Source organism: Oryza brachyantha, chromosome 5 (assembly GCF_000231095.2).
Source record: "Oryza brachyantha chromosome 5, ObraRS2, whole genome shotgun sequence".
NCBI lineage: Eukaryota > Viridiplantae > Streptophyta > Magnoliopsida > Poales > Poaceae > Oryza > Oryza brachyantha.
In genome coordinates this window covers 17,845,834-17,859,304 of record NC_023167.2, presented here as the reverse complement: position 1 = coordinate 17,859,304, position 13,471 = coordinate 17,845,834, and the positions used below count along the sequence as shown (strand labels likewise).

Here is a 13,471-nt window from a genome sequence, read left to right as displayed (position 1 = left end):
TTAATTAAATTAATTTCTTTTAGAGGGATTTTTCCTGAGTTAATTAAGCCAATTATTATTTACAAATTTCTTTTACAAATTTAGACTTGGGACAAAACTCCGGGTGTGACATTGGTCCAAAAGGCAACTATTAAAGACGTGAGGGAGTACACATGTATAAGTGTACGTACCGTAGCTATTATTGCATCGTGTATTTGTGCGTATGCCGCCAATAGTACTGTTCAATGTGTAGACAGCACAGATGAGCTCGATGGGATAATCAGAGAATGCGGCTGATGGATATGCAAGCAACAGTAGCCTTCCAAATTCCTGCACCAGTGGACTGCAGCCACTGAGCTACAGTGCAAGGTTTTCCCTACAAAACATTTTTTATAAAAATGTTCTCTTTGCCCATTCTATCCCTACAGTAGCCAGCAAGTTTTTTTCTATTTTAGTGCAAAATATTAATATGATATATTATATCTCAATGTAATAAATTTTTATTAAAAAATGTGATACCTCGATATATTTTTAATGATGTTTTAACGATGGTAAAATAGCTAATTCATAATGTCTGGGCCTGAATGGCAGCGTTACTTATGTGCGGCTTGTTTCAGTTGGGCCGGAAAGGGAGTGTCACTCCTGATAGGTTCGCTTCAGAGCCCACGATTGCACATGCGTGACCGGGTCGTGAAGTCAGTCCATCGATCAGGAGCAATGCAAAACTACCATGTTTTTGCTAAAAATATGTGGTGCGATTTTGTTTTTGTTTTTAAAAATCATGGAATGTCACTATGCTATAATTATATTATATTATAACTAATATATAAATATAATGTAGCTGTCATGTATTCCATCCTTTTAAAATATAAGCGTTTATGGTATTTAAATTTTGTGCCACAGTATAATCATTTCTAAACTAATTTACATGATTCTGATCATTAGAATGATTCCAGAGCCAATCAAATGCTTAGAGAGAATTTAATTAATTCAAACTTCAAAAATTAACTACTAAAGTAACTAAAGGGGTGTATTTTAATATCTTCTTAATCTATATTAAACAACCTAAAAATGTTAATACTTAGAAACAGAGGTAGTAAATCTAACATAACTAGCATTAAGTTATGAGTAATTTTTGTTTATGTGAGACCTACATGCTAGTAATTGTTAGAGATATTATCTGAATTACAATATGTCATGTATTTAAATTATGTTATTAGTTTCCTAAGAAAACTTTTTTTTCCTTTAGGACTCTTAGATTTTCCTAATAAGACTAATATTCTTTTCCTAAGACTCACTTTCCCTTTATATATCTGCTATAAACTGCACGTAAAGGCGGGATGACCCATTATATTTCCCCTACGTTGTAAATGGTTATTGTTGGTTGGAGTTCGTGGTTTTTTTCGTAAAGGTTTTCGTGTTAAATTCGTGTCTCTGTTGTGCCTATGTTTTCTTAACATTAATAGTAGTTACATTTATAATTATATACTAGGTTATATTATAATTATATCATAAGTATACTATAGTTATATTCATGTAATTTTAATTAAGATATTTTGTTGGATAACAAACAGGCAATCCGGGGCTCCGGGACGAGACCAGAGAGAGGAGGAGCGCGTCATCGTGGACGTTGCCATCAACCAAAGAGACGAGACCCCAACACGCGCCCATTCAAAAGCGAAAAGAAGAAAAGAAAAGGAGAAGAATAGACGAAAGTACGCCCGCCCTATCACCTCGCGAACGCAAAGCGGATGAGAGAAGAGAAGAGAATCACTCGCGCTGCATCACTCGCTCGCACGTCGCACCACCATCATCATTCTGTTGTGTTCTTTTTGCCCAAAAGAAAAGGCTTCCAAATGAGTACAAATCCAATCGGATGTCACTCCCACTGATCCACACTCCTGACGTCGCCCGAACAAGAACGCACCGGCTTCATATTATAAGGCTTTCTAGATTTATTTATATATGAATATATATATTTTGTATATATATTCAGATTCATTATCACATATATGAGAATAAACATAAGCAATGTCAGAAGTTTTATAATGTGAAACGGAAAGAATACTACATAAATTTACTCCTACGTGATCATAATCCAATTCATGCAGGCAGCACTTCAAACTTCAAACTTTAAATTTGTGGATGGTGACGACGACTTGTTCCTCGATCGCCACCGGGATAGAAAGAACACAGCAAGTAGGAAGGAAAGGGAGCAGAAATCGTCAATGGAGAGAGAGACCATGTTCAGGTGAGGAGTTTTGACAATTGAGAAAAAACAGGAAAAACAAGAGAGAGAAAAAAGCAGATGCATTAGTAGATCATTTCGCTTTCGAAGTGAAGGGCTAGGATTGATCAGCACCCTGTGTTCTTCCATATCCAAGCTCTGAGATCTCCCAGCTTGTTGCAGGGGCTACCTCCTGGTGCAACCGGGTGTATTGCTGGATGCAAACCGGCACATGGAAATTCACTCAGGTTTTGCAAAATGTTGCCATCAAAGTATGAAGAAAAAGTTTGAAATTTACCTCCATCTTTGTCAGCAGTTCACTTGCAGTTGGTGCAGAAACGAATATTTGTCTGCAATCAGAGTTGATGAAACCCTCCGCCTCGCCTTTGTCGAACAGCGCAAGCAGCGGATCGTAGTAACCATCAACATTTAGCAATCCGACCTGTTGATTTGGCAAGGTTTTGATATGTGTGATGCATCATGCAAAACCTTAATCTGTCTAAAAAAATTGTTTGCTAATTTTTCGTTTGCAACATATATGTATCTATCAGTTATGCAGTTGTGCTTACTGGCTTGTCATGAATTCCAAGCTGACACCATGTTATCATCTCCAACAGCTCCTCCATTGTCCCATAGCCCCCTGACAGAAATCAGTAAGCAAGGTTACATGTGAATTAGTATCAATTATCATTGTGATTGATCAAGGTAGAAAGAAATTATGAAATATGTCGCACCAGGAAGAGCGATGAACGCATCGGATCGTCGAGCCATCTCAGCTTTCCTCTCATGCATGTCAGATACAACTATCACTTCTCCCACACTCTCACCTGATATCTGTTAGAATAGAAGAGGCCCATTTGCAAATGTCAACACAATTAAGAAAAACTCTGCACCAAAAGCTGTACAGTCCTTCCAAGTCAAAGCAAAACTTTTGAATGGTCAGCTGCACATACTATTCTCAATTAAGTTCGGCTCAGATAACATCATCCTGTCAAATTCAAGATAGCAAGTATACCAGCACTATTTAATTCAGCTGGAAACTAACTCTGAATTGAATTATGTTGCTATACGGCTGTACCTGCCACCTAAAAAAATGGACAGAAACCAAATTTCCGGAATTCTAGTCCTGTCTAGCTTAATCATTGTTCATTTCAAACGTGCAATAATCCTAACCCCAAACACCACAAGAATCTAGCAGCAGACTTCTCCAAGGAAGAACACAGCATGGCAAACCCTACTGTGTCATGTGCAGTGCTACAACATAGTATATACTAACAAATAACTGAATTGATGAACTGCAGTTTGGAACTCTGAAGTCCACCAAAAACACTGGACAGATTACAGAACTGAAATCGGAAAAATTGCAGACCTCGACAGCCATGAGAGCTCTTGGAATCACCCTGCAAACAAACCACACAAGATTTTTGTCACACGCTGCATTAGACGACGGTGGAAGAACACCTCCAAAGAAAGATTTTAACATGGTGCATGCTGCAGCTGATAGGAAGTGATGAGAAATCGCAAGTGCAGAAGCTATGGCTAGGTAGCTAGCTGCGTTACCCGACGACGCTGCAGCCGCCGCCAAGAACCGTCCGCGCGATCAAGCCCATCAGCCCGATGCTGCCGCCGCCGTAGACCAAATCGATGCCCCTCCTCACCTGCGAAAAGAAGAGATCAGCGAACGGCCCGCGCCATGAACGCGGCGCACCGGCCGGACGACCGGGAAACCAAGATCGAAGAAGGGAAAGAAATCAAGAAACGCACGGCGGCGGCGAAGCCAGTTCGCCCCGGCCGCGGCCGGCGCCGCCATTATTCCATTCCCACGCACCAGCTCGTGGCCGAGGTCGAGCGCGGCGTCCCCGAACACCCTGCGGCGGCCGGCGTTGCTGCCGCAGAAGACGCAGATCGTCCGGAACCTGCTCGACGCGGTGGCCGCCGCTCTGTCGCCCATGCCAGGCGGCAGACGCGCAGCAGCAACACCACCCTAGCTAGCTCCTCAACCACCGCGCGTTCCGGCGAAGAGGCGAGCTCTTCGGCGCGCCGCGCGTGGCTGCGCTATCACCAAGTAGCTGCTCGTCGTCCTCGTCGCCCAGAGAGTGATGGCGGCATTAAGGGCGAGGGCGGGGGCGAGCGGTGCGCAATGATCGCCTCTTTTAATTCGGGGGTGGGTCAAAGCAGGCGCCATCCACCACCACCACCACCACCGTCGCCGCTGTCATTTTCGCGGTGACCACACCACACCACACCACGCCACGCCAATCACCGGCGCTGCACACGCCGGTGGTGGTGGTGGCATGGTGGGGGCCCCGGGGGCGCGCCTCAAAGCCCGTAACGCTGAATTGTCCCCCTCACCGTCTGTCTCCGAGAATCTCGCCTGCCTGCCTGCCTGGCTCCGGTACCAGTGAACCCTCCTCCGGATAACGGCATGCGTGGCACTGTACCACCATCGCCACCGGGCGCCACCCTCCACGGCGGCCTGGACCATCCATCCGCTTCCGCTCGCTCCTCCTGGGTGTCGCTGAATCGATGGCACGTCTGCAACCCGGTGTCGCGTTGCGCAACCCGGATTTATGGCGCTTTTTCTCCTGGCTGGCTTGAAAATAGGAACTCTCTTAGGGCAAAGTTAAGTTACCGTCAGGCGACAACGCCACCCGCTCTAAGTAACAAGAGCAATGTTACCATTTTAAGTAGGTACAGGAGGTACACTATTTTCTACGTAAAATCTGATATCTTTTGGTATCTTAGATAATAGAATATACTAAATTTTATATAAAAAACAATAGTACCTTCTTAAGAATGAAATAAAATACTCAAGTAACAAACATGCTTTACCATACAGAGGGATTTTGGATCAGTACAGTCACAGCTAGAACTGCATATTAGGGACTACATGCAATCGCAGCCATCCATTTTTCCAGTGAATGGCTAAGATTTGATGCTATAGTTCTGTCGCTACAGTGACTCTTCCGATAAGTACAAACACTCATGTAAACACCCCCAACATTTCATTTCCGATAAGTACATAATCTACCACTGAAAATATTATTAGTCACTACGATCAAATATATGTTAAGTTTAGACTTAAATCCGGATGGACACTTTCCACCACAAGATGAGTTTTACCAGCTTACGCTCTACTAAATGTTTTTATAAATGATGAAATTTACTGTCACCGGCTCTAATCGTTTGAGCTACGGTTAATAATAAGTAAAAAGCGAACAAAACAACCAAAAATATAAATCATTACTAAGTTTTATTTATTCATTATCAGCGGTTCAAATGTTAAAGCTAGAAAAATATAATACAACAATAAAATTAAAACCTTAAAATCAATTCTAAATATTAATTCAATGGAATACTCAAAGTTGGGGTCTTTGATGGAAAACGTGTATTGCGGTGGTAGTAGAGGCGCGGTTGATGTCGTCTTCGGTTTCGGCATAGCTTTCACCACGTCCCTCTCAACAGCGTTGTGTACAGCCCGGGAGTGGTACAGGACGGCACTGCAGCTGCTGCTCCTCTGCACAATCTCGTCGTGTCCGAGCTTTCTTTTTCTCCATATTTTTCTCTAGTCCTTTTAATTTCAGCACGCCACGTATTAGGGGTGCATTCGGTTCCTAAAATTTTTTTTTGGAAAAGAAGTCATATCGACGCGCACGGTCGTATATTTAAAGTATTAAATATAGTCTATTTATATAAATAAATTTCAGATTCCGCCTGCAAACCGCGAAACGAATCTTTTGAGTCTAATTAATCTGTCATTAACATATGTTGGTACTGTAGCACCTATGGTTAATCGAGTACTAATTAGGCTCAAAAGATTCGTCTCATGATTTCACACGTAACCGTGTAATTAGTTTTAATCTTTATGTATATTTAATACTTTATTTAGATGTTTAAAGATTCGATGTGATGTTTTTAAGAAAAGTTTTTAAGAACTAAACACGGCCTTAGCCGCTGATTGCTGCTATATCCATCCAAATCGTAGGGTTTTTTTTTTTTTGAAAAGCAGATTTGTAATCGATCAGGTCGTTTAGTCAAAAGAACGCCAAATAAACAAGCCAGTCAAGGACGATCGCTGCACCAAACACAAAATGTTTACCCGGCGATTGTGATGAGAGCGACCAATCGGGGAGGGACTATGGGCAATTGTTTGAGCGATTAGGCAACCGGCAATGGCATGTCATGGGATCTTCATGGAAGAGGACAAAACGATTGTTTGTCACAACAAACAGAGATAAATGTAGCATCATTCTCATTGTCCCCAAGTTATATTGAAACATAAGAAACTGTCGCCATCAAGGTCGAATCCGATTAGAAACTGCAGCTCCTTGCTAATGCTGCACAGCATTTTTTTTAGGGATAAAAAAGATGTTCAAACTTTTGACTAATGATTAATCTGGGTTGTGCATACAAAAGACATAAAGAGGCAATGAGGAGTTGGTTGAGCTTGGTTGGATTTATAATCTTAACAGTAAGCTTGGGAATATTTATGAAGGTTCAAATTAACTAATTTGTCTGTAGAATTGTAAAGCTAGAAAAGATTGTCATTCTCCTTGTCCAAGCTCCTTGTCATGCTCCGGCCTTTCAGAGACAGACTGTTCAATTTCCTGGAGGTGACTGAAATCTCCGAGCCGGCGTTGCTCTGGACATCTAATGGGGAGAGTGCAACCCTTTTGTAAGACGACATGCCACCAGATCGTTGTCTCTGAATCTGGAATGGGCTATTGCAACTCTGCCTTGCTTTGGCAGACTTGGTCAAGCTCATGTAACTCGGCCCTCCACCATGGCCACCGTCGGATCTTGCTGGAGTTGCTGACGATGTGGATGGAGAGCTCTCGTCACACAGGAACTCGGAAGAAGAAGCTGAGAGTACGGAAGGAGCCTTTGCTGCCACCCTAGTTGTGACATTGTTTCTTCTTATTCTGACTGATTTTGCATTTGAAACTTTGGAGTCACCTAAGTTAAGTTCACCACTGTTCTTGAAACATGTCAATTCAGAACGATCTTGCTCCATGAGCCTGCTCTCCCAAGGTTTTGTTGCCATCCATCCTTCTATATAGCTCCAGTCATGATTGCACCTATTCGAGTCATGGCTCCTCAGAGATCTAGCAGGAGAGCTTGGTCTTGCACTGTGTTTTGAACTCCTAGGCTGAAAGGAAAATGGATGTAAAGCAGCATGTTATATTAACTTACAGTCATCTAGCACAAGAGTTCCTCTTATTGATACAAAGTTTACCTGGTGAGAGAGCGCATAAGCAATTGCCCTTTCTCTCTTAGCTACAGCATCATGCCTCATGTGTATTTTTGACCTTACTTCAGCAACCGAGCCTTGACTGTCACACCATTGTTCCTGCAATGCCACAGTTTTTGGTACGTTCATAGGACATATATACACACATCTCATTTTAAAACAAAACCACCATTTTTTTTCTCTAATTAAAACAACGAAAAGAAATACACTGTTGTGTGGAGTCACGGGCTTTTTAAAAGTATAAGTACAGTTTCATCTTAATTATAACTTTGATTGGCAATAACTAATTGCAAAGGCGTTATCGGTCTTGTCAGCATTGTCTTTGTTACCTAACAGGATCACTTCCAAGATCGATTCAAACATGTGTTGTCATTACGAGAGAGAAAACAACAATCTTAATGGACTCAATCATTACTAAAAAAAGGAGCTTAATTGTCCATCAGTCTCAAAGGTCATTTTCAAGTAAAAGAACCCCACCATATTAAGCCATGCATCTCTTTCTCTCAAGTAAAAGAACCCCACCAAAATAAGTTAAATTGTACCGGTGTTATAATTCTAATCTTTTGTACTGGCTCCACACAAACGTTTAGAATTATAACACCGGTACAATTTAACTTATTTTTTAAAAAAATAATCTAATTTAGAGCTTTCAAATGATACCCAAAATATTAAAATAATTTTAACATGTTAGCAAGACAACCATTTTGAAGATTGAAAAAAAATGCGAACATGGTGATTATTTTACTTTATAATTTGGATTTGGATTGAAACAAGACCTATCTTATTTAAGAGCAATATGCAATCTGGTTGCAATGTTAATACCTGCACTCATTTCTACTTAAGGAATCAAACTATGACACCAGTACAAACCTTTCAAATTATAACACCTAGTACAATTTAACTTTAGTTCAAAAGGTCACCAAATAATTAAAAAATTATATGCTAGTAAGAGAATAATTTTGAAGCTTTAATTCAAAACGCAGACATTGTGACTATTTTACCTCAAACCGTTCGATTTGGATTCAAAACAAGATCTATGTTATTTAAGAGCAATATGAAATTAGGTTGCAATATTAACAAGATCTGCAAGGGAATACATTTCAACCACATAGCCCATGGGCCAACTATTGAGCGAGAGGGCCGTATTACATACAGATACATGAACTGTAAGACACACTTCTACCTCAGGCTCTACCGAATTCCAGTAGCAAGAAGACAAGAAATTTCTCAGTGGCATCAAATTTGCAGAAATGGCATGTAGATTGCGATGCATTCTATACATAAGCATTTCGATTCTTTAACCCAATGCACCGCATGCACAACGGAAGTTTCTCCAGTGCAATTCATGTTTGCATTCCGAAATTCACGCAAACGATAGGATGCACAGTAACATTGCACATCTCAGGCTGTGTTTGCTGCATACCTCAGCTTGCTTGATAGGGATCATGGTGTCGGCACGGCCGTCGCGGTCGCCGAGCGCATCGCGCGAGTCCCGGCCATCGGCCGAGGTGCGCGCTCGCCGCTCCCGCGCGCGCTCCTGCACCCGCAGCAGCGCGTTCATGCACTTGACCGTCACGGCGAGCTGCCGCCGCACCAGCCGGCCGCGCACCAGCGCCTGCAGCCTCACGATGCCTCGCAGCGCCTTCAACGCCCGCCGCGCCTACCCGCACGCCACACAAACACGCACATCAGCATCACATCACCACCGCGCTACATCGAAGCAGCACCTTGAGAAGAGATCATGGAGGAGCGATCGATCTACGCCTTACCAAGAAGGCGCGGAAGGCGGCCTGGACGCGGACGGCGGCCCACTCCTGCCGGATGACCCGGAAGTCCCTGTGCGGCGCGCGCACGACGGCCGCGACGACCGAGCTGAACGCGTCAGCCTCCGACGACGCCTCCTCCGACACCTCCTCCGAATCCGCGGCGCCACAGCCGCCCGCGGTCGCCGCCGACGCGGACGAGCTGCTCCGCCACAGGCGGCGGGTCCACTTCCGCCCCCTCGACGTCCCCTCCGACGACGGCGCCTTGATGCTCACCAGCGACCTGATCCACTTCCCCGACGCCCCCATCGCCGCGGACCCCGGAAGTCAGCGACAGGAGGAGGAATAGGAGGTGGCGGTGGAGAAGAAGCCAAAGCTAGGGACAAAATGGAAGTAGAAATGGAGGAGCGGAGGAGGAGTTAGCCGTTGTCTTTTTCGTCCACGACGCCGAGCAAAAAAAACCGTTCTCGTGGTGGGGGATTCAAAATTTGATCGGCGAGAAGCCGCAACGGGCAAAGGCGGGGGAGCAGCGGGACCCACCTGGGCCGGGTCACTGACAGGTGGGGGAGGAGGCGAGCCGGGTCCACGTGTCATTGACGGGAGCGAGGGCGGTTCTAAATTATGGGGCCAGGTGCTTTGTCGCGGACGTCGGGGTTCGAGAAGGTGGGGATGGGGTGGGGAGACGGCTTTTTCTGGGACGATGGGGTTGGCCCACATGTCATGCGGAGTAGAGTAGAGCTGTGCGTCGGTCGGCCCGTTGTGATCTCTCTCCTTGGTAGGCGGTGCCAACCGACGACGGGGCGGACACGACACGGTGACGGTGGGATCAGACCGCATCGTATTGTACTACTCTTATAACTGGTGTGATTAACGATGACTGAACATGACAATAAAAACATTTTTTAAAAGAAGTTATTTGATATTTTAAAAACAGTATTTTTTACATGACGCTGGGTGGACAACTCCACCTTTAAATAAGTAGAGAACTTTTTTTTACCACGTATTTGTCTACAGAAAAGGTCATTTGCTTTTTCAAACCTTAATTCATGTCCTCTATTTTACTAAATCCTGATAAATTATATTTTACTTTATTAAGTTTTAATATAGTATTGATAAAAATAAAGTATTTAAGGAACAAACCATGGCTAAAAATGAAATCTAAACTGACGTGGTAAATCCAAACAGCAAAATCACCATTTCCCCACGTGATACCCACGTTAACGGTCAACCGCCATGATGTTACAACTCAACACAAAACGGATAGGTTTATCAGGTCCATCCGGCGAATCGTTCCAGCCTTTAGTTCAGGTACAAACTATAAGCTATATATATATATATATATATATATATATATATATATATATATATATATAAAATTAAGAAGATAAAAAAACAGATGAGAGATAAACAATGTACTATGAATTTATAGCCAGCTTCAGCCTAGAATCCAAGATAGTGTGTATGATAGGTGAGACATATAGTAAATGTTTTGTAGATTGTTATCGTATGAATTGACTATTAGATTGACTATAAATAAACCGAAGCTAGTACTAATCCATATGAACTGGTATGTATGCAAATTCATATAGCATTTTTACAATTTAGGTTAGAAATTCGATGTATATAAAATTTATACGTAGGAATAATTTATATCATATGAAGTATCTAGTAGAAAAAAATATCCATGTGAAAAATGTTATCTTGAAAAAATGCATCCCTCTATATTTTAATCATAACATCGTTGATTTATTGAACACGTTTGATTATTTGTTTCAAAAATTGTTGAAAAAATATGTTAACTTTTTAACGTGCGTCAGACTTCCGCTGAGGATCAATATAAATGGCTGCACGTAACACAGCGCCGCTCAGGCCCAACTAGAATGGGCCTCAACGAATGATGGCGAATCACCAATATAAATGGGCTTTTGCCCAACTATAACGGGCCTCAGCAAATTAACCAGCAAGAGTACACAAGCCGTTTACTCTGAAATATGTATCGATCAAAAATCTTGTACAGGGAATGGCTCCGCCCTTCTTTCTTAAAAAAAGAAAAGATCTTGCACGTAATCATTTCGAAATCGTCCTATTATATATATTTCTAAATCGTGCCGCTCTTAAATCACGAGACACTATCAGCAAAACGGTTTTCTGACGTACATCGGTACATGCTCCTAAATCAGTAGACGATATAAACATATTTTAAAGAAATAAGATAAGAGAGAAGAGCAATGAGATACTAATTTATAGCTACAGCACGAGCTCCAAGACGCAATGTGTATGACATATGAGACCATATATTAATGTTTTGTAGTTAACTCTTGTATGAATTGGCTATTAGATTTACTATAGATGAATTAAGCTAGCAATTGGCTATACTATTGAACTAGCTCTCAATCTAATAGCCAACTACTAGTTCTAATTTATCTATAGTCAATCTAATAGCTAATTCATATAACCTACGAAACATTAATACATGGTCCCGCATATCATACATATATTGCGTCTTGGAAAAAGTGTTGCAGCTAGCTACAAATTAGTAGTCTACTATTTAAAATATATTTATAGCTGGCTTATAGCTTACTATTGTATCTGCTCTAATCTCTGTAGATATCACTTACGTTCTTTTCTTACATAAGAATAAAATTTTATCTAATTTTTATAATAGCTATTAAAATATAAACAATAAAGTTAACTAATATATTATATTTAAAAAGAAGAAACTCAACATCAATATAAAAAAAGTTTAATAAAGAGATGTTGTTTAATCGTTCGAAAAGCAAGCACGCAAAAGTTAAAAAATAATCTGGATAAAGAAAAACGCACAATCGTTCCAAAATTGCATACCTAGATGGCGGTAAAGGATATCCGGTGGAGCCTGCCTGGACGTTAGGTTGCGTTCGAAGCAAAGATATGGTTGGACACTTGGACTTGATACGTTATCATATCTAATTATCTATGATCCATCTGCCGCTGAAAGCGACCATCAAATGAAGACAGCGAAAATACATGGAGATTTAGGGACAGGTTATCGGTTTATCCCCCAGCTTAGGTGGCATGATAGCGTCGGTTAAGTGCACTAATCATAATCAAGGACTGACGTGTGCTACGGGAGCACGTTGACTTACAGCAGGAACGTACACCCCGGAGTGACTGACTGACTGACTGGCTGGCTGATCGATCCAGCAACACGTGATGGCACATGTACGTCAATGTGCCTTTAGCTAATTGCTCCTACGTCGTCCCATAATAACTCTATTTTTCGTTTTTTCCGTTTCTAACTTTTAACCATTTGTCTTATTTAAAAAATTTATACAAAAGCTTAAAAAAATTAGTCTCATATAAAGTACTATTTATATTTTATTATTTAATAAGAATAAAAATATTAATCGTAAAAAAAATCAAATAAGACGAAGAGTCAAAACATTGAATAAAAAACTGAAAAATGGTCTTATTTCAGTGCGAAGGTAGTACTAATTGTCTACTAGTACTCCGTAGTTCACCGGCGCTTAAAGTACAGTTCTTAAACGATGCTCCATGCCAGGCAGCTTTTCTTTTTATCTTTTTATTAGATCGTAGCATCTGATGTACTCGGAGTATTATTCTTTCGGGTTGCTCCGTGGAAAATGTCAACTTTAAATACCGTATATGCACGTTCGAGATTATTTTATCTATATCAAAATATAGCTACATTTAGATCTGTAACTGGTCTTCAAAATGTTACTTAATATTTTAGAAAATTATGTTATTTTAAAAGAAGGTCTATATTATAATAGCTCATTTAACTATAGTCCTTATGTGATCAATGTTTTATTAGTCTCTCCTTATTAATTTATTTACTAGCATGTTTTTCAACCTATTAAGCCATAAAATTTATATAAAAATTTTCCACATAAAAGTTTCTTTTAAAATCAAATAAGTCCATTTCAACCTTTTAACATTTAATACCCGATTATTCACACACTAATGTTTTTCACTTTTGTTATTGATCAAACATTTGATTTTTTGTTTTTCTGTCAAACACACGTACAATGCGGGGAAGAGAACGTGTATGGACTTTTTAAGTACGTCTTCAGATTATTATTCAACAATGATCGGACTTAACATTTGGTTAGCCATATTTTTCGTTTTACCTTCAACTACTCGGCTACAACACCCTAGGGGGCTAGGAGAACGCGGTCCAGGCCGGTTGGAGTTGCAACAGTGACATGTACTCCAGTCCAGCTGCTACTGCAGTATCAGAGTACTCCCTAC

General features: G+C 41.2%; 2 protein-coding genes across 2 annotated transcripts; both read right to left on the bottom strand.

Annotated features, from left to right (window-relative positions):
* Positions 1–1,965: 1,965 nt before the first annotated feature.
* On the bottom strand, positions 1,966–4,379 carry LOC102715861 (probable cytokinin riboside 5'-monophosphate phosphoribohydrolase LOGL7). The gene is made up of 7 exons (XM_015837194.2): positions 4,035–4,379; positions 3,767–3,864; positions 3,576–3,606; positions 2,941–3,040; positions 2,776–2,846; positions 2,505–2,648; positions 1,966–2,420 (listed from the first exon to the last, which is right to left on the bottom strand). Exons 1-7 carry the CDS (start codon positions 4,155–4,157, stop codon positions 2,325–2,327), a joined length of 663 nt encoding a protein of 220 aa, XP_015692680.2. The 5' UTR covers positions 4,158–4,379; the 3' UTR covers positions 1,966–2,324.
* Positions 4,380–6,383: 2,004 nt separating this feature from the next.
* Positions 6,384–9,532, bottom strand: LOC102703215 (protein IQ-DOMAIN 1-like). Its single transcript, XM_006654659.3, has 4 exons — positions 9,227–9,532; positions 8,881–9,117; positions 7,443–7,556; positions 6,384–7,355 (listed from the first exon to the last, which is right to left on the bottom strand). The coding sequence occupies exons 1-4, from the start codon at positions 9,527–9,529 to the stop codon at positions 6,738–6,740; spliced, it is 1,272 nt and encodes a 423-aa protein (XP_006654722.2). The 5' UTR covers positions 9,530–9,532; the 3' UTR covers positions 6,384–6,737.
* Between the last annotated feature and the right edge of the window lie 3,939 nt (positions 9,533–13,471).